This window comes from Melozone crissalis, unplaced genomic scaffold, assembly GCF_028551555.1.
Source record: "Melozone crissalis strain CALT ecotype California unplaced genomic scaffold, PUWL_Pcris_2 ptg000019l_1, whole genome shotgun sequence".
NCBI classification, from domain to species: domain Eukaryota; kingdom Metazoa; phylum Chordata; class Aves; order Passeriformes; family Passerellidae; genus Melozone; species Melozone crissalis.
Genome location: NW_026535797.1, coordinates 4,433,509 through 4,454,750, shown reverse-complemented (window position 1 = coordinate 4,454,750; position 21,242 = coordinate 4,433,509). Strand labels below are relative to the sequence as shown.

The window sequence follows — 21,242 nt, the reverse complement described above, 5'->3', positions numbered from 1 at the left end:
TGAGACCTTGAGTCTCCTGGGGTTTGGGTATCTCTCACCTGCCCAGGGCTGGGACAGCAGTTTTTAACCTGCAGTTTTGTTTTGTCTCATGTCTCTGATCAGCCCCTGCAGAAGACACAACACCTGGAGCAGCAGGTGTGTATGACTTCAGTGTATTGGTCAGAATTTCAGGATCAAGCTTGAGTGAAATCCTGCTCCACTCCCCCTTGCCAGCCCTGGCTTTGCCCCCACAATCATGGAACAGACACTGAAGGGTGGTTTTTATTTTCTCTTTGACAGTCGCAGCTGAGCCCACCAGAGCTGAAATCCCAGGTATTTATTTCTGGTCCTTCCTGCAGCTGTGGGGAACACTGCACTGTATTTCATGTGCATCATCCATGTATTAGAACATATACAATGTTTAATTTTCTCTTTTCTCACAGAGACAGCCTCACCTGCTGCATCAGTCCCTCCACCTCCTGAAACAGCAGCCATTGTCACTGGTAAATGAAGCAGATTTACCCTGGTTTACACCCTTAATTCCCCACCAAAGCTGGGATCTGAGATGTGCTGGCAAGGCTCCCTGTCTCCATGCATTATCTCATGGAATTAATATTGAAATTTAGGAATTTTTTTTTTTTTTTTGCTTTTGGCTTCCATAAAAATTGAGGGACCTGAATTGTTGGTATTGATATGGGAGTTTGATATTGCTCTGCTACAAGTTCTAAGGAACTGGAATTCACTGAGGCAGACACACCACACCAACATAAACTCAGATTTCCTCCAAATCACCTCACTCCTACAAAGCCAGCCCCCCTGTATTCCAAAGCTGCATCCCCACTGGAAGTTGGGGCAGTGGGAATCCTTTTGACATATTCAGTGGTATTTGCTTTGAACCTTAGTTTTCCACAGTGGGATTTGTCTTTTGAACAAACTGAATTGCAAGTTCTGCTCCCTGGTTGATAATGCTCTGCCCCAGCTGCTCACAGAGCAGAGCCAGGGTTTATTTTAGAGTCTGCCCATAGCAGCCACACTTTGATAAAAGGCACTTGGCTGCTTTGGTAAAACACACACAAGAAACTGAACTTCAGGTGCAAAGCAGACGTTTGAGCATGGGGTTATTGCCTCACACAGAGGGATAAACAGAATTAAATCTGGTTCCCATTAATGCCAGTAATATGTCACATGTAGTACCCAAGCCCCCACACTTTCCTTAGTATGAAACCTTTGTCCATGACAATTCTATTCCCCCGAACTGCTGCTAATAATATTCCCTAGTCCTAATATGTTCTGCTCATTGCAATGTCTATTAACTGATGGCCTAAAAGCACATCTTTTCCTCAACCAGCTCACTTTTTAACCTTTTTTTATTTTCGTTAAAAGCCAATCCACAGACAAACGCAGCAACTACAGGCTCAGGTATTTGATTCTTTCTTCTTTTTAATGACTTCTCTCTCTAAGGGCAGGATACCCTGGGTGAGAGATGTGAGCTGGGAAGGGCTGGCAGAGCTGGGGAGTTCATTGGCAGAGGGGATCTGAGTGCAGGGGAAGTGGGAGAGGCTGGATGCAGGCACAGGGATTGGGAATGCCACAGCTCAGCCAGGGATCACACACTGCTTATACAGGGCTGGCAGCAGAACCATCCTCAGTGGTGAGGGCCAAGGGGATGAGCTGGCCCAGGTCTGCATCGTTTATGGTCACAAACCATTTGAGATGTCCTCCCATAGCCTGCCAGCTCTGCCCACCCCGTGCCCTGCGCTCTGGAGGGCTCACAGGCAGAGACTTCGCATGATCCTGGCAAATTCCCCCTCTTCCAGGAGAGAACAACACCAAGGAGTTACCTCGGGGTTAGCTGTTAGTTGTAGGAGGGAGAAATGAGCTTTTAGTGGGACAATATCAAAGAGGGAGAAATTAATTTCCTCCCCACTCTGCTGCCATTCCAGGCCCGCATTTAAATTAGCAAAGCAGGCCAGTATTTAAAGTACATATGCAGTAAAAAAATTATGCAGTAAAATACCTGCTGCATTCTGCTCTGTGTTTACCTCTGGTTTCTCAACATTCAATTCCTTCCCCTGCAGCAGAGCTTGTTCCCCTGCCTAACTATGTGAAGCTGTTGTTGCTGAAATACCTAAACAGCCTGTGCCAGCCAAGGAGACCTGGGATGCCAGGAGTAACATTGGAAGGGTAAATATTTATTCATGCATGAATAAATGCTATTTATTCATGTGAGATGCCCCAGCCAAGCTGGGATACCCCAAAGATGATTTCACACCATTTTGTTACACCCTTCAAGTGCTCAGCTACAACTTGATTTGACTACTCACTCATACCCATACTTCCAATTACTAATCACACTAAAATTTTGCAAAACACCACTATTTCTTGGAAACAGACAAACATTCTTGGTGCGTGTCTGTTGATCCAAATGTCCCAGGAGCCATCCTTGCTGGAGTCACTGATTTGTGGCACCAGATGATGCTGGCAGGGATTCAAAGACACGTCAGAGGGCCTGGGATGCTGCCCAGGGGAATCCTTCATGGACAGCTCTAAGCTTCCAAAAATTCAAAATCCTTCTTTCCACGGCTGTCCTTTAGTTTGTTTTAATTAAGCATGAACCATAGCAGAGTGTGCAGTAAAATTCCACTGCCTCATCACTGTACAGTTTGTAATGTGATTTAATATGTATTGACAAAATTCCACGAGGTGTGGCATTACATTTGTATGTGTTGTGGTACAAATTGCACCAACAGACATCCAAATTCCATGCAGTGGCATGGAAAGGAATGACAGGGGCTCAGTGCTGTGAGTTGTGATTAACATCGCTGCTGGACATTTGTGGGAGAAAGCTTCTTGCAACCGAGGAAACAAACTTAGTGAGCATGCCACAGTCATGACAAAATCAATACGTGGGGTTGTTTTTTTTCCCTTTTTTCAGGTGTGTAAAGGATCCAACCTGTGGGAATCAGCCTTCACCAGGCCAGAGGCTCATCCAGCTCCGTTACGGGGCTGCTGTAAACCCCAGACTCTGCCTGAGGTGCAAAGTATCAGGGTGCAATGCACCCCGTCCTCCTCCTCCTCCTCCCAGACCCTTCCCAGGGGGCAGGCTCCCTCCTGTCAGACCCTTCCCAGGGAACAGGCTCCCTCCTGTCAGACCCTTCCCAGGGAACAGGTTCCCTCCTGTCAGACCCTTCCCAGGGAACAGGTTCCCCCCTCCCAGACCCTTCCCATGGAACAGGAGAAGAGCCAGGAGAAGCGCAAGCGACGTCGTTATTATCATCGTCTCCTAGTAATGATGCTTCTGACCATGGCATTATGTTGAGCACCTCTAGACCTGTTCATTGTGTTCCAAGATCTGCTGCTGATTTCCAAAAATATGCTAGTGGGCGTAAATCTAAAGGTATTTCATCTTAAATGAACTTGGGTTGCTTAAATTCAGATCTTTCGAATCTATGCGGTGGATCTTGTAAAAGCCTGAACTTCAATAAATACTCTCAGTGACAAAAAATAATTGGACCAACTGCCTGTTTTTTCTCAAGATTTTGTTTCCTTCTCAATGTTCCTTCAGTTCTAATCGTACTCAGTTCACACAAAACTCCACCACACTCCTAACCCTGTGCTCTGCTTCTCACAGGTATTGATTTAAAGGGCATTGGGTCCTGGAGCACTGACTGGCAGGGATCCACAGGCCAGCTCACACATTCACTGCAGAGTCACAGCCAGGCACAAAAAGGATGTTAACATATGAAAATTCCTCAAAAGTACGTGTGTGGGTTTAAGAAATAAAAGGCTACACAGAGTAAATGCAAATTTAGCATTTCCAGAAGCCAAAGGGAATTCAAATGCTGTGCAACATCCTTAAACATGTATTTAGTGCCTCCACACTCAAAGGCAGTGTAAGTACATTTCACAATGAAGAATGTTAAATTTAACTTAGATTAAAGTTTAGATTAAATTAAAGTTGAATTTAACTCTGAAAAGTGATGGCAAAGGTGACATTATGGGACCTTACTTTTGCTTCCAGACCTCAATGAAACGTACTCAACTTGCAAGATCAAAATCCTTAAAGTGAGTTAAAAATCAGAGAGAGTTGTTTTAAAGAAGTCATAGGTCTGAGATTAGAAATACAGTATCATTACAAATGCATTATATATCAGTTTTCTTATAAAAGAAAATGGTTTTGTCAAAAAAAAAAAAAAAAAAAAATTACAATGGAAGAAAAGCACCTGGCTGTGTTTCAAGAAGGTCTTGACTTTATTTTCTAGTAAAGTTGGAAGAAGCCCTGTTTGCACAGCTGTGGGGTTTGTGCTGCCCTCAGCAGCTCCTGGGGAGCCCTGGCTGCTCCCACCCCCAGGTCCCAGCCTGACCCAAGGCCAGGTACCAGCACACCTGGGCCCCTGGCACAGCCTCAGCAGCTCTAGGGACTGGGAGCTCTCTGCTGCGCTGAGAAACACCCTGCAACACTCTGTCATTTTTTCAGAGCTTTGGTCCTCATGAGACAAAATAGGGTGAATATCTTGGAACAGGTAATTTGTGCTGAAAGGAATTCAGGCTTTCAGGGCTGTGCTTGTTTCCTTGCCTCAGGAAGGAAAGGCTGATTCCCTTTTTCCTTCTCTAGCTCCTAGTGTAGGTCTAAGAAAGTCCTGTCTGCAAAGTGGTTGCAGTGCAATCTTCTCATTTTAATCTGTGACAATCTGGCCCTGCTCATCCCTGGGTGTTTCAGCAATATATTCATGACAACTCTTTTACAGCAGTTGCTCTTTGCAATCCCCAGCAAGGACAGGGAATATCTGCCCTGTGTAACCTAAAGGGAGAGGTGTCAAAATGAAGGTGGGAGAAACCGAACTCCTGCTGAGCAGTGCTGAGAGAAAACTGCAAATGTGTCTCCCAAGGGAGTCTGTCAATCCCTTCCACAACATTCCTGCTCATGCCAACACCCCCAAACAGCCCCTCAATGAAATCCACTGGAAAATGTGCTTTGAGCTGACAAAAGCCCTTTAAACTTACTCCACACAGCGCCTGTTTAAAAAAATGGGCCCACCTGTTACTTTCTCATTTATATCTGTTAAAAAGAAACACTGACTGACAGATTAAACCCTCCCTCTTGGTGCCACAGGGTGGCTGTGAAATAGCAGCAGGTATAAAAGCCAGGAAAGCCAAAGCCTGCCCTCCCCAGCTGCCCTCAAAATGCAGCTGCTCTGGCAGTTCCTCCTCCTGCCTCTCCTCACTGCCCTGGCTCTCTCTGAAAGCAACTCAGTAGAATTCACAGGTATGAAAATCTGTTTATCTGTGATATTTTATTGATTTCTGCACAACAGGTCTCACATAGGCAACTGAAGGGCAAAATGTTAAACATCTCTTAAAGTGAATCTTATTTTAATGTGCTGATGGCATGATAGTGACACCTGAACGTGACTAAAAATGGTAAATAATAAAAAATATTCTATACGGTCCACCCTATGGCAGTTATTTTATTTTAAGAACTTGATTTTGAAGCAGTTTTACTCTGGAATGTAAATTTGCTTTTATAAATTAACACTGTATTGGAACAACAGAAATCAGGAGACTAATTGGGAAATGTTTGCTTTTTGACAGAGATTTGTTCATTTCTTCTTTGCTCAATCAGAAGCAATAAAGAGCTGTTTGCTGCTCAGATCAGCAAGGTGGCTGATTAAAGGAGGATGGCTGTTGCAGGATAATGAAATATTGCAGCAGAGCTGCTCCACTGGTGTCTGACCCCAGAGAGTGCAGAGGGCAGGACTGACCTGTAAGGCTCTTACAGAGAGGAGGTTTCATTTGTGATGGCAAAAGTCTCTCTCAACCTTTCTATTCCCTCTGGAGTCCATCAGAAATCCTGACCTTATTTTCTGGGGCTGCATGCACTCCACAGAAAATTCTTCTGACTGCTTTAGATCATTATTTTTATATTTAATATTAAATATAATAATATAATTAAATATAAGAGTTATATAATTATCTTATATTTAATATAAAGTATAATATATATTTAATTATAATATTATGTATCTATATAATACATATCCATATAATTATATATGTAATACATATTATATATTTAATATAATATTTAATAATACTATTATATATTTTTATAATACATATTTCTATAATTATATAATATATTGTATAAACTATAAAAGATAAAATATATTTCATTATAATATAATTATATTATATTATATGTAATTATTATTTAACATAATGATTAAATAGATATTTATTTTATATATATAAATGAATATATAATTAAATATAATTCTGTTAGAGTAGAAAGGAGATCTTATGCTCAGAGTGGATTACAAACTTTCTCCAGAGTTTCCCATCCAATGGCCATTACTTGAACTACTTCCTAAGCTATTAATTAGTGTCAGTGATGTCAGACATAGTTGAGTTGTGGGGCTTTTTCATAAGGGTACTTACAAGTCCCAAGGCTTGAATTGCTTGTGGTGACAAACCTTGCTGAAAAGGGTTGCTGAGGTGTCCTGCAGCACTTGGCATTTCCAGTTGTGCTGCTGGCTTGATCCTTTGCTGCTAGGAAAACCAGAACAGACCATGGTTTTTTAATATTCTTTTACCATCTGATTCATCAGATTTCATAAGATGAAGTAAAATAAAATAATTTTTATAAAATTAGCACATTTTTCATATCTGTTTGATGATGGACTCTTCCAGTCTTTGTATGATAGAGGATTAAATATTCACTGCAAGAGAAAACTTGAGAGAAATCCTTGCAAGCTGTTTCTGTGATTGTTGCTGCTGTCCAACAGGGGTTCCTCGCTGTGGGGCTGCACTGCATGAGCCCAACAAAGCACTAAGGATTGAACTCAATGCAAATGCAAACTGCACCTGGCAAATCCAGAGGAATGCAAATCAAACAATTAGGATTGTTTTCTCCCATTTTAAGTAAGTATTTCCTACAGATGCTTTTGCGCTGTTTCATTCCACTAGAATATAGCACAGAAATGTATTGCCTCTAAATATTTCTCTCTGTTGAATCTGTTTTGTGCTCTCCAGTGAATCCCAGAATGGTTTGGGTTGGATGTGAGTTAAATCCCATCCAGTGCCACCCCAGCCATGGCAGGGACACCTTCCACTGTCCCAGGTGCTCCCAGCCCTGTCCAACCTGGCCTTGGGCACTGCCAGGGATCCAGGGGCTGCCACAGCTGCTCTGGGCACCCTGTGCCAGGGCCTGCCCATCCTCACAGGGAACAATTCCTTCCCCAAATCCCATCTAACCCTGCCCTCTGGCAGTGAGAAGCCATTCCCCGTGCCCTGTCCCTCCATCCCTTGTCCCAGTCCCTCTCCTGGAGCCCCTTCAGGCCCTGGAAGGGCTCTGAGCTCTCCCTGGAGCCTTCTCCTCTCCAGGTGAGCCTCCCCAGCTCTGTCCCAGAGCAGAGGGGCTCCAGCCCTGGGAGCATCTCCATGGCCTCCTCTGGACTGTCTCCAGCACATCCTTCTTGTGCTGGGCTCCCAGGGCTGGATGCAGCATTCCAGCTGGGGTCCCATGGGAAGAATCACTTCCCTCAATCTCCCATTCATTTTCAGTGTTGCACTTTTGGGTCATGTTGAGTTTCTCACTCACCAACACCCCCAAATCCATCTCCTCAGGGCTGTTCCCAGCCCATTCTCCACCCAGGCTGTATCTGTGGGACTGCCCCAGCCCCTGTGCACATTTGCCAGGGAGCTCAGGTGATTCTCACTGTGCTTTTCCCTACAGATTTGCTCCTTCTTCAAGCTGTGAAACAGAGAGCATCAGGGTGTTTGATGGTGCCTCCACTGCTTCAGCTCTCCTTGGACAAGTGTGTGATGACACAGATGCAGTCCCAGTGCTTGAATCCTCCTCTGACAGTTTAACTTTCCTCATAACAACCAACTCTGTGCCTTTCACACGAAACTTCTTTGTCTACTACTACTTCTTTTCACCAGGATCAAGTAAGCCATTAAATAACATTTCAACTGCAGCAATGAAACATAATTTAAAAAAACTTTAATCCGTCTCACTCAGGTCTTCAGGCCTCAGAGAACAGAGTGGAGCAAAAATCAGTGAAAGAGGCACAAGCAATGTGTTTGCAGAGATCCCAAAAAGTTAAATTTAACTTAGAAAAGTGATGGCAAAGGTGACATTATGGGACTTGACTTTTACTTCCAGACTTCTATGACATGAACTCAGCTTGCAAATATTACAGCATTTACCCAGGAGAATTTGACCATCTACTCAGAACTCCTGCCAAGTACAGATCACAGAAGCCAGTGAAGATTTTAATTCAAAATCTCCTTACTCTTTTTCTTTTGAAAGATAAGAATAGTTTGGACAAAATCAAGCTTAGCTTGTGACCAGTCCCTTTGCTTCTGCTGACCTGATGGTATGGTATTAAGCTCTTAAAAACTTAATTTTATAGAGTAGTTACCAAATCCCAGTTCATGCTCTCCAGTCTTTAATTTTGCTGCTGAAAGATTCTGCCCGTTTTCTAGTCTACATTTGTCTGAGGTTCCACTGGTTTGATTTTTTTTTTTTTGCCTTTGTCAAGTAAAGTCTCTGTCATACTTGCATATTTTGCACTTCCATACAGATAATGTGTGGTTGGTGTAGCATCTTCATTAGCAGTTTTTCAACAGGGTACTGAATTTATCCAAAATGTGGATAAATGTGGCTCTCACTAGGCTGCTCCCAGTACCAAAGTTAACTCAAAGTTAACACCAGCTCAGGTGTCATCACACTGAGCCTCACAGAAATAGTGACCACTGGCTCCATTTTGTAATTCCACCTCAAATTCTCTATAGAATTTCCATCTTTAGTACCTTTAATAATTTCCAAAGAACTGGACTCCTAAAGAATAAATCCTGATAGTTACATAAGATTTGGGGTTTTTTTTAATGATTCATTGTATGACTTATTCTGTTACCAATATATCTCCTCTTCTTTACAGGAACTGAAAATTGTGGGGGAGAATTAACTGGTCCCAATGGGACATTCAGCAGCCCCAACTACCCAGCACCTTACCCTCAATTCAAATACTGTGTCTGGCACATACAAGCACCAAAAAACTCCAAGATAAACTTGGAGTTCCGAGACTTTTTGTGAGTAAATTCCCTATTTATATTTTTATATATATTTACTTATTTATTTATATTTATATATTTCTATTATGTATATTTTTATATATCCCTATTTATACATACATTTATAAATGCTCTATTTCTCTTTATATATTCTGTTTACAGACATTACTTTGTTAAGCACAGGAAGAGGTGCTTTTTAACTTTTAGAACCTCTGTACACTTTTAAAATAAAGAGTTATGATAAACTGTTATGATAAAATGATTGTTTCACATCTCTGTACATTTCCCTAAAGCAGCTGCAGTGCCAGTCAGGGAAATGCAGAAAACATCTCAGGTGACCAGCCACGAGGTGCAGGTTCATTTGTTGAGATATTCAGACTGCAGGATGCCCTGCAAGAATTCAGTATGAAGTGTGCAGGATTCCACAGGAAATCTTTAGCTTGACCACTGCCCTCTGAGATGATAAACTCTGCACAGGGTTCAATATGCTCTGAGCATTCCTGGCCGGGGTCCATCTCTAATTCTGGGAGAATCCACCCTCCACTGGTGAAAAATTGCAAGAATCTTCCTCTGTGATACGCTCAAGAGGTTTGCGAAGCCAGCCCTGCACTTTTAAAATTATACATATAATATTTTTATATGTTTTCTTTGGTTTTAACAACGTCTATTTGTGGTGTTATGCTCTCCGTTCTATTACCTCAGTTGAGTGGAGCTCTCAGACACTTTATCTGCACTGGATCCTCTATCCAGTACAACCAAAGATTTCCCTGCAATGATTTTTTTTCTCTGTCTGCAGCCTGGAATTGGACAGAAACTGCCAGCTTGACTTCACAGCAGTCTATGATGGGGCCAGCACTGCCTCTGGGTTGTTGGGGAAAGTGTGTGGGCATGCCCAGCCCACCTTTGAGTCTTCTTCCGACGTGCTGACAGTTGTGCTGTCCACAGATGACACCAACTCCTACAGAGGATTTTCAGCTCAGTATTCCACTGCTCCCCTGCCAGGACCCATGGAGCCCAACAGTGAGTGCCCCTGCTTCATGGGGAGGATGCTGATTCTTTTTAATAATGTGATTCTTCTCTTACAAACATCCTAAAGAACTGGTGGTTGATACTGAGGAGTTAAGCATTTTTATTGGCAGTCTTTTAACCCCTTTTACACACAAAAATCCCACATTTATCTCACCTATAGAGCATAAGTTACTTCCTGACCCATCTGCAAAAGAAAAACAGTTCTTTCAATTTTGGGTGCTTTTTTTCTGGCTGACATCACTTGAAATCAAAATTTTCCTTCTTTTGTGCAAAACATTGTTACCATGCTAAGATGCAAAGATAAACTGCAAAGATAAACTGCTATTGTCTGGTTAGTTTAAATGGTTTTGTTGCTTAAGGCACGCAGGAATTTTCCTGGTCTGCACTGGTCAGTCAGAGTTTAGGTGTGTTGTAATTTCCTTTCCCCCTGAGCTGGGCCTTATTTTCCTTATTGGTCCTATATCCTTGCATGCCCATCTTCCCATTAATTGAGGTGGAAAGGAGTTTCTAAAGCCTCAGTGCCTGAGATAAATCAGTTTCTTTACCCACCATTCTGCACCAGCACTTTGATTCATTTTCCCTTTTAAAAATGCAGAGACCCTTCTGTGTTACTGGGTTTTAAATTAAACTTTCAGCATGAGTTTTATGGGGTTTTGCTCTAATTCTGAAGTTGAGCATGAAATTTTGGTGCAGCTTCTGCATGATCTCAACTGGGCATGAACTTTTTCACTGACAAATCCAGAATCATGTGACAATTTCAAGGGTGTAGACAAAGTGAGACATGACCACAGCAGTTTGTCCTAATGTGGTTTTGGTTTTGTTTGATTCTTTTTCAATGGCAGCAACCCTTACATGCTCCTCAGACAGCATGAGAATTGTTCTGAGCAAGCCTTACCTGGCCTCCCTTGGCTTTGGGGAAGCTCACCTGCAGCTGAATGATCCATCTTGCAGACCAGTTGTGACAGATTCAGTGATCTTCTCCTTCCCATTGGCCAGCTGTGGGACAGTTAAAAAGGTAAAGGGGATAAAAATATGAACAAGCTAACAAGAGCTTAGGAAAGGTAAGAGCTGGTAAAAGCAGTGTATGAAGAGCATGCGAGTACATTGATTTTAGTTTCACTCAGCTCACCCCATTCCATGTTTCCTGTCTGGAAGTACAAAGAACATTTTCTCCTCTTTAAGAATCTGATGATCAATGAACCTTTCAAAAGAAATGTGGGAGAATCCACACAAATTAACCCCCAGAAGATTCCCAAGAGCCAGTTCATAGCACTCATTTAATAAGGGTGACTGGAGCATAGCTTTGGTACTTCCCACACTCCATGCACTATTCCTAAACCTTGCTGCTGCCTGGATTGGTTCAGTGTTTAAGAAAAATAAGAGGAGGGTTGATAAGATTTTTTGGCTGCAGCCTGTTTCACAGTTTCAAGACTCTGATAAGCACAGCTGGGCAGGTGTGTAAGTTTAGTTACAATTCCTTAACTATTCCTTAACCTTGTTGCTGCCTGGATTGGTTCAGTGTTTAGGAAAAAACAAGAGGAGGGTTGTGACAGTGTTCCAGGGGTTTTAAGATGAGGGAAGAGACGAGGATCTGCCTCCATGTTTCAGAAGGCTTGATTTATTATTTTATGATATATATTATATTAAAAGTATACTAAAAGAGAAGAAGAAAGGATTTCATCAGAAGGCTGGCTAAGAATAGAAAAAGAAGGAATAAATAACAAAGCCTTGTGTCTCAGACAGAGAGTCCGAGCCAGCTGACTGTGATTGGCCATTAATTAGAAACAACCACATGAGACCAATCCCGGATGCCCCTGTTGCATTCCACAGCAGCAGATAACCAATGTTTACATTTTGTTCCTGAGGCCTCTCAGCTTCTCAGGAGATAAAAAATCCTAGGGAAAGAATTTTTCAGAAAATATCATGGCTACAGAGGGTTGATAAGATTTTAGCTACAATTCCTCTCAACTGCTGTGCTGGTGCAAGCCCAGCTGAGCCCTGGCACGTTCCTTTCCCAGGATGAAGGGCACAGCATCACTTACACCAACACCATCTCCCTGGCTGCAGCTGGCAGCACCATCACCCGCCAGAGGAGCACCGAGATCACTGCACAGTGCACGATGAGCAACAATGAAACCCTGGAGCTCATCTACACCACAACAAACAATGCCATCCAACAGCTGGCTGCAGAGGGAAGGTACAACATCAGCATGGCCTTCTACGAGTCAGATCTGTTCTCCAAGCCCATACAATACTCCCCATACTACGTGGACTTGAACCAAACTCTCTTTGCTGAGGTGACTCTTCACTCCACTGACCCAAATCTCCAGGTGTTCATTGATACCTGCACTGCATCTCCACAGCCTGGCTTTGGATCACTGACATACGACCTAATCAGGAGTGGGTAAGGCTGATTTTATTACAGTCTCCTAATGTGAGAGGAAATGGGATCTAAATGCCAACTGCACTTCTTCTATTTTTTTATATTATTTTTAATTCTTTTTATTTTTGTCTCTTCCACCTACCTTCTTTAGTAGACTGTGATTGGAACTGAGTTGCAGATAAATTTAAAGACGTTCCACAAACAGAGCTAGGAAAAATATCCCCATCATGCTGGGCAAAGGCAAAAAAGCACACCACTGTATGCCCACATGTAGAACAGTGCCCTGGTTAAATGCTGTGGTTACAGCTCACAGGGCTCAGCCAGAATGATTATTCCAAGTGGACTGTTTTAACAGATCTGCACATCTTTTTGCAGCTGCAATAAAGATGACACTGTGGTAACCTACCCAGCATTTGAAAACCATGGAAGATTCAAATTTAGGGCCTTCAGGTTCCTGAGGAGCTTCCCATCAGTTTATCTGCAGTGTGACATTGTGATCTGTGACAGCAACAGCACCAACTCTCGCTGTGCCAGAGGCTGCATCTCCAGGCAGAAAAGAGCCATCTCTCCCTACACGTGGAAAACCAACACTGTGGTGGGGCCCATCCGCCTGAAAAGAGATCTCAGGGCTGCTGAGCTCTCAGGTGAGAGGGGAAAAATAAAAAGTAAATATATCTATGTGTGCACTTCACTCAGTTTTGTTGCTGGTACTCCAGAAAATAAGCACACAGCTGACTGACTCCAGGGCAGGTTAAATCCTCCCACTGCATGCACAGAACAGGAGGAAAAAGGAGCCTTGAGAGCAGAAACCAAAAGCACCATGCCTTTAAATCAGAGCTGCAGAGGTGTCTGTAACACAACTAAGCTTTGGTGCCATTTGCAGTCTGATCTGCATTGGTCAGGTACTGAGAGCAAAGAGAAACTACAAAATGTGGAAAAGTTATTTTTAAAACCTTGCATTGCTGCTCCCACTGTGCTCATTGATCTTTATGGAGCCCAAAGCTTCACCTGAGAAAAGAACATTGGGCCACTTGCTTTCAGGTATCAGAGCTAGGAAATATTTAGAATTAATCTGGCTCTTAATAGCAATTAGAATATTTTACTTTTTAAAAATTATTAACCTTTCTGAATTCTAGCAACATTTTAGATATGTTCCCATTTATTTCAATAGTGAAAAATTTTGCATCCATATGTGTGGAAGTGAACACATCTGTAACTCAAGGGCAAATATTCAAGTGCAAATATTATAAAGCAGAATGACTTTTACTGTGGAGCAGATAGGAGACCACTGGAACCACAAGTTGTTTTTGCCCAACTTTGCTTCAGCAAATGTCTCAAATCTCTCTCATGGTGACAGCACTGCTTGGCAGAAACTTTGCTGCAGCAATACCAAAGAATTCAACATTATGATGATCTGCAGGATTGTTTTATTAGCAATTTTTACAACTCTTCAGTATTACTATTCAGGATTTGCACTTTGTGCGGGTCATGTCAAATGAAAATATCTGAAAAAATGCTTATTTAATCCCCAGTTAATTCATACAGTATTCTAAACTTTAAACACTTTATTTTTCTCTCTACACAGAATCCCTCACTGAAGTGGAAGCTGAAAAAACACCAAACCTGCAACAATACAACTTCCACACTCTGGCATTTGTGGTTTTAGTTTCAAACATTCTCATTGTGGTAGCTGTGATACTGAAGCATCACAAGCACCAGGGAGGATACAGGTATCAAAATGTCCACAGCTCACTGTAACTACTTCTGGAGATTTCTACTTAGTGTCAACTGCTCTTCATATTTGTCACCCAGAGAAGGAAGAAGGAAAAAATAAAAAATCATTAAATTAACAGTATTGGAACTCAACACTCAGAAATTCATTCTTTTGTTATTAAATAATAAATCCAAACACAAAAACATCTCAATTTCATACTCTCTCTCAAGTTACTGAGTTGAAAAAGTGTGTATACCTCAGGACAGACTTTATGCCGCCACAGGTACAAAGTACAAGATAATTAAGATAATTTTTTGTCTTTAAAAAAATCTTTTTCTCTTTTTGAATCACTTTGAAACTGCACCTGGCAGGAGTTAAGATCAGGGACAACTACAAGATGTCTTTTCAGAGCAGATTATCCTCTCTTCCAAATCTGCTCCTGTGTGTTCACTACCACCAGGATCTGACAGTCTCCAAAATACATCACTTTTCCTGGAGAGGGAAATATCAGGCAGAGTAAACAAAGATAGTGGCTTGCACATGCCTATGCTGATTTTGAGTCAACACTTGCTACCCCATCAACAGCTTCTGTCAAAAATGTTTGTGGGGGTTACCATGAAGTCCCTACACCCTTCAATTTACACCCCAGAATCCAAGAACAGAATGAAGTTTGAAACTCAACCTGCCACGGAAGAGGGGTTTGGAGTCACATTCCTACCTCCCCAAAACTGATCCCAAGAAGTTAAAGGAAGTGTGATGCAGCAAGGAAAACAAGTCTGGAGCTGCCCCAGCACATCCTGTCTGGGAGCAGCACCCACTTGAGAGGAGCCATGGCTGAAGTACTTGCACTTCTCAGGATAATGAAACCTGGACAAAGCCTGCTGAGTGTGCAATCATTTCACTTGTTCCTGCACACTCAGCTAGCTTAGGAGGGAAAGAAGTACCAGAGTCTTGTTTTAGGTATCTCTTAAGGAGCCTGGACTCCTAATTTAGGTGCCTGTACAGCCAACAAGGCTTCCAAAGGACCCAGGCTGGGTTCACATTCCCCCAGCTCTCTAAAGACAGCTCCATAAACTGCCCAAATTAGACAATGACAATCCAACCTTCCTTCTAGAGATGGAACAAGAAACGCCTTCAATTTCTTGAAGGAGTGCTAATAAAGCAAAAGCACAAACTGCATTCTGTTCTACTGGCAACACACTTCACATCAAAATTAATACAACAAAAAAAAGTGAGCTGATTACATGTAGGTACAAAGATAAGCAGTAACTCAGTTTATTTAGAGCACTCCATTTTCAAACTGGAACTGGGGGACTGCTCATACAGCTTCTAGCAATGCTCTTTAAATAAATAAGCCACAAAGGGCATACAAAACTCTTATATTTAGGAAAAAACACATCCTTAAGACCTTTCATAAAACTAACAAGTGTGTGCAACAGTGGATAGAATTACAGTAACAAAATGCAAGTTAACAACACTGAGGTTCTTCATAGTCTGAACTGCATAAATACTGAGCTTTGTGAAGTGTAATTAATTACTCCAGGTACTCACACTGAAGCCCCACCTGTGAATCCCTCTATCTCTCCCCATTAGAAAACCCCTCGTTAGAGTCATAGTGTGCTTGGGAAATTTTGTTTGGTTTTGAGTTCTGAACCAAGTCCATCAAGAGAAACATTTTATTGTCTATGTGTGTCTGAAGAGCCTGGATTTGGCAGTCAATATAGTCCATTAGCTTCTTCTCCATCAGATCCAGGTTTTTAGAAATGATCTTTTCCAAATAGGAGCAAATGGGCTGTTGTTCCACTCTGTAAGAAAAGCAAAGACAAGAATAAGTATAATCTATAAGAATAGATATAACCTATTTCTTAATGACAAGGGGCAATATAGAGATCTGGGCACCTGAATATCTGTCAAATGTACAATTTCATTTATTAGGCAATGAACTTTGAAAGGCATTAGGTTTTTAGGACAAGCAAAATACTCTGCCTGCCACACTTTAAATCTAAATTTTTCATAAACATGCTACTGTATGCAGTCATCTTCTTTCAACCTTGTTTTTTCAAAGGCTCAAATATGCATTAGAGAGTTTAATTACATAAAACAAAATCCACACAAGTCAATATACACAGAGTTTGTATTCTGTCAGCATGGAAGACTTTCTTGTCAGCAAAAGTGCTTCAAGAGTTATCCAAACCATGCAATTCTCTGGGTTTGTATCTGCATTCTGTACAAATACTGCAGCTGAGATATTCAGTCTCCATTAAATCCATTAAATCCTGATTCCCACATCTCAGGAGTTCCACTTTTGTTCCTGAGGTACCAAACTGGACAACTGTGACACCTGCACTGTAAATGCCAACAAGTGAGGAGGAACAGGAAAATCAGTGGGATGATTCACACCAAGTACAGCACAAAGACTGTGGCACACTGTGTGAAAAAGGGAAGATGTGAGAATTTAGGGGTAAAAGTAATCAAAATGGAAATATAGTATATGAGAAAGACAAGCTAAATGTGTATGAAGAAACATGCTTTTAAATTAAATTAAATGGAGGCAGAAGATGTTATAGATGGATAATGAGTTGATTGGCTCTCACAATTAAAAGATAACTATTGTGTGAATATTAAGAACAGCTTTAGTGATGTACAGTTATGTTACTGTGGTTTAGGTGTCCTCTGTTCTCCCCCCAGTTCCCCTTTCCCCCCTGTATTGTGACCATCAGACAGCCAGGGCTGTCTAAGACAGGTAACACAAAACAGTTTAGTAACAAATGATGTGACTTCTTCTGAAAAACTCCTACATTCAAAAAAGTTGTGAAATTGAAAATTTGTAATGCTCATCACCACACAGCCTTCAAAACCACATATTCTAAGATTCACTACTACTGCTAATGAGAAGATGATTACTTTACACATTTTGTTTAAACTTGTCAGTAAATATTCAATACTACTTGGAGAGATTCACCAAACATAACTCACCCAGCACTCTGAGCAGTCTCCTCTTTGGCCACTGCACTCTTCCCAAGGTGCCTCTCTCCATCCTTGAGCCGAAGGTGATTCACCTGAGTGCACAGGTTTTGAAGAAAAGGAAGAAGCACCTGTGGGTTGGCCAGGTTTGGAGTTTCGCCTGCTTGCTGCTGCACTTGCAGAGATCCCATGATTTTCAAATCATTCCTGAGGTCAACTGCATTTTGCTGGGTAGGAAGTCTTTCAGAATCCAAAGAATTCCCTGTTTCAGGCAGCTCCGAGTTCAGATCACGAGTTATTTTTACATCTTTATACACTGCCTCACTTGTTAAGTGATTTTTAACAGGCAAAGGTTCACTGGCTGGTGGACTCAGTGATGACTGCAGAGCTGCTCTGTGCATTCCATCTAGTGCATGGTCACCTCCAAAGTCAGAATTCCTCCCCAGGATCCAACTGAGCTTGTCTCCAAGAGGGAAACTGTTCTGAAGGGGAGAAAAACCCATTTGAGTATTTGAGATTTCAAATTATACAGCAATAACAACAGATACATTATAACCCTGCACTCTACTAGTAAAGACTTTTTAAATAATTTTGAACTACATTTCTTATTAAGTATGAAGTATTAATTATCTTGTCAGTGTCTAAGTAAGAAAAGAGCTTTGCTGACTTCATTTTTACCATGCTGTGTCCCCAAAACTGAATTATTGACATAAGATGGATTCAGGATTCTTATAAATATATACATACATATATATACACATATACACACATATATACACATATACATTATAACCCTGCACTCTACTAGTAAAGATTTTTTAAATAATTTTGAACTACATTTCTTGTTAAGTATGAAGTATTAATTATCTTGACAGTGTCTAAGTAAGAAAAGAACTTTGCTGACTTCATTTTTACCGTGTTGTAGCTGAATTATTAACATAAGATGGATTCAGGATTCTTATAAATATATACATACATATATACATACATACATATATATATACACATATACACACATATATATACATATATATATACATATACATGTATATATACATGTATATATGTATATATATAAATAAAATATAATTTTATTATATATAAAAATTTATTTATAATATAATATTTATATATAATATAATAAAATTTTATAAAAATAAATAATTTTATTATACATAAAAATTATTATATATAAATATATATATTACATATATATATAAAATAAAATATATATATACACATATACATATATATATACATGTATATATGTATATGTGTATATATATATGTATATATATATGTATATATATATATATATATATATATATATATATATATATATATATAAAATGACCACTAAAGAGACAAACTAACCCATCTATCTACACCCCAAACATTCCAGGGAAAATGCCCACCATCCTTAATAAGCAGTGAAACTTAAAATTACATCAATACTAATGCTAACACTAATAATAACAACACTAATAACACTAATAATACTAATACTAATAATAATAATATCCTGGAGAAAATAGTCTTTACTCACTGCACTCATTTGAGTGGCAACAGTTAAATCAGGATGAAAATGGCAGCAAGTACAGATTAAAAAAGCCCAAAATCTCTTTAGAGCATTCCTGACTGGTGAATGCCACTCTGTGCCTGTGGAAAAGTGATTTACCTTCTGCTGGCACCGGACCATGTCCATGAGCTGCTGAGCACCTGGAGACAACTTAGATCCCATGGATTCCATTATAGTTTGCACTCTGTCTAGATCTATGCTTGAGCCTAGTGAAGGAAAATCAGTTGCTAGTTTTGCAGACACTGCTTTCACTTCTAGAATTATTTTACTGATGAGTATTCTGTGTTTCTCACCAAAGGAGAGCAGCTATTGCAAGAAGGAGAAAAGAATACTTTGGTTAGGGAAAAAAATCATTTCATGTTTTCTTTGTACATAGGGGACAATGCATTGCTCTTTGAGTCTTGTGATGAGCTTTTCCCAGGGAAATTAAGCCAATTTCTCCTTGCTATTGTTCCCCATAAAATTCTGACTGGAACAGAGGTGCCTGAGTACCCCAAAGATAAATGAAGTTTTTCTAAGCATTTAAGAGTAGTGGCCACACAATTTTCACAAGCTTATTTAACCCCAGAGCTGACAGCTCTCATCACAAATCTGCAGTTTATTTTTTCTCTAAGACTAAATTATCTGTATCATATAGTGTCTTCACAAAAAGAAAACTGAGATACCAATTTAAAAGGAGCACTCTGCCATCAAGACAAAGCAGCCAACAGATTTCTAAGTGATTATGTCAAGAGATGAAGTGTATTAAACCAATAATTTTACTAAGAGCAATGCAATTAAGTAGATTAAGTAATTAAAAAGATAGGAAAAAAATTAAAACAATGCTGTTCAACTCCCTACCTTAATTCTACAGAAGGCTGCAGGGCATTCAAACTTAAGGTACTTGTGGTATAAAGTAACCTCTTCAGTTTCACTAGAAAAACGAAATAAACAAGCTGTGACATCAATTTACAAGGTACTTTTCTTTTGTAGAAATACACTATATTGGTAAATATTTAGATAAGCAACAAGACTGACTGGAACACATTTCTAATGCAGATTTATGGTTCCCAACAGCACTTTTAGTTTCTAGGTTTTAGCAGATTTTTACTTTCTAATAACAGCTTTAATGCTTATATACAACTTGTAATTAATCTTATGAAATATTTATGTAAAAATGACTTGTATGTGTGCTTGCACTGTGCACTAGAGAAGCTTTTGAGGTTCAGTACATTATTCACCCATCCTCCCTGAGGCTCTGAGTCGGCTGGTTTCTAGTTAACTAATTAAGCAACAGATGTGCCATGAAATGACTTAAAAACAAAACAGAAACATCGCTTTATGTCCCCCGGCAAAGCATGGAAGGAAGTACTGAAGGGGAAAACAAAACCTCCTTTTTAAAATTTTCTCTTTTGTTCTTTGAAGTTGACATGACTACTTATCACAGGGACTTTCAGAGATCTCAAGAATGGGCTGGGTTGGAAGGAACCTTTAAAGTCACCCAGCGCCATGGGCAGGGACATCTTCCACTGTCCCAGGCTGCTCCAAGCCCTGTCAAACCCAGCCTTGGGCACTGCCAGGGATCCAGGGGCAGCCACAGCTGCTCTGGGCACCTGTGCCAGGGCCTCCCACCCTCATAGGGAATTTCTTCCTGCCCTCTGGCAGTGTGAAGGCATTCCCCCCATCTTATCTCTCCAAGCCCTTGTCCAAAGTCCCTCTCCAGCTCTCTCGCATCCTTTCTAGGCAGTGGAAATGGCTCTAGTGTATCTCCAGCCACCTTCTCTTCTCCAGGCTGAACAACCTCAGTCCTCTCAGCCTTGTTACAGACACCAGGTGTCGAACAGCAGCATCACCTCAAATACACACACAGCAGAGTGCGGGCCCCACCACTCACCCCGGTGCCGGGCGGGTGCCGCGGCTCTGTCCCCGGCCGGTGCCGCAGTACTCCTCGCCCACGTACACCTCCATGTTGCGGGCCTGGCTCACGATGCCCACGGACACCATCTCGGCGCCGGGCCGGCACTGCAGCCGCAGCTCGCAGGGCTCCTCGCCGCCGTCCCGCCGCTCCGCCAGCACGGCCTCGCCGCTGCGGGGGGGAAGCGACACGCGTTGTCCCCTCAGCCCCGCTCCCGCCCGGCCCAGCCCGGCCCGGCGCCCCCTCTCGCCGCCCGCCGCCCTCACCCGGGCTCCTCGCCGTCCCCCGCACCCCGCCGCAGGCACAGCGCCCGGGCCAGGCCGCCCGGCGGCGCGCAGGGCCAGGAGCACCGCGCCGACACACAGCGCGGCTCCCGGCCTCCCTCTTCCGCCGCCTCCTCCTCCGCCGCCGCGCAGCCGCTCGACATCGCGGAGCCGCGGGCCGGGAGAGCCGGGAGCGGGGCGACGGCACCGACCGGCGCCGAGCGACCCTCAGCGGCCGCCGCCGCCGGGACGCGCCTGCGCAACGCGGGGGCTCCGCGCGTGCGCGCTGGGCAGCGGCGGGAACCGCCCGAGGGAGCGCCGGGGGCGGGAACGGGGAACGGACCCCTCATCCCGGAGGA

The 21,242-nt window shown here is 42.0% G+C and overlaps 2 protein-coding genes and 1 long non-coding RNA gene across 3 annotated transcripts; 2 read left to right on the top strand and 1 right to left on the bottom strand.

The window, feature by feature from the left end:
• The first annotated feature begins 419 nt into the window (after positions 1-419).
• LOC128937269 (uncharacterized) lies at positions 420-3,448 on the top strand. The gene is made up of 4 exons (XR_008483043.1): positions 420-482; positions 1,363-1,398; positions 2,058-2,163; positions 2,915-3,448. It is a non-coding gene; the product is annotated as an uncharacterized LOC128937269 (long non-coding RNA).
• A 3,149-nt stretch (positions 3,449-6,597) lies between these two features.
• On the top strand, positions 6,598-14,904 carry CUZD1 (CUB and zona pellucida like domains 1). Its single transcript, XM_054277255.1, has 9 exons — positions 6,598-6,602; positions 6,706-6,900; positions 7,715-7,929; positions 8,925-9,075; positions 9,854-10,077; positions 10,929-11,101; positions 12,105-12,490; positions 12,845-13,113; positions 14,055-14,904. The coding sequence occupies exons 1-9, from the start codon at positions 6,598-6,600 to the stop codon at positions 14,225-14,227; spliced, it is 1,791 nt and encodes a 596-aa protein (XP_054133230.1). The 3' UTR covers positions 14,228-14,904.
• Positions 14,905-15,430: 526 nt separating this feature from the next.
• On the bottom strand, positions 15,431-21,062 carry CUNH10orf88 (chromosome unknown C10orf88 homolog). The gene is made up of 6 exons (XM_054277042.1): positions 20,887-21,062; positions 20,600-20,791; positions 19,567-19,639; positions 18,826-19,032; positions 17,160-17,629; positions 15,431-15,988 (listed from the first exon to the last, which is right to left on the bottom strand). The coding sequence occupies exons 1-6, from the start codon at positions 21,045-21,047 to the stop codon at positions 15,760-15,762; spliced, it is 1,332 nt and encodes a 443-aa protein (XP_054133017.1). The 5' UTR covers positions 21,048-21,062; the 3' UTR covers positions 15,431-15,759.
• Between the last annotated feature and the right edge of the window lie 180 nt (positions 21,063-21,242).

Bases quoted from the DNA above. Each gene is read 5' to 3' on its own strand.
- CUZD1 (XM_054277255.1), top strand. The intron at 11,102-12,104 runs GTAAAGGGGATA...TTCCTTTCCCAG, and splicing joins GCTGTGGGACAGTTAAAAAG to GATGAAGGGCACAGCATCAC. The intron at 12,491-12,844 runs GTAAGGCTGATT...ATCTTTTTGCAG, and splicing joins TACGACCTAATCAGGAGTGG to CTGCAATAAAGATGACACTG.
- CUNH10orf88 (XM_054277042.1), bottom strand. From the start codon at position 21,047: ATGTCGAGCGGCTGCGCGGCGGCGGAGGAGGAGGCGGCGGAAGAGGGA. The intron at 19,640-20,599 runs GTGAGTGGTGGG...TCGTTTTTCTAG, and splicing joins GGCACCCGCCCGGCACCGGG to TGAAACTGAAGAGGTTACTT. The intron at 15,989-17,159 runs GTGAGTTATGTT...CTTTTCTTACAG, and splicing joins GAGACTGCTCAGAGTGCTGG to AGTGGAACAACAGCCCATTT.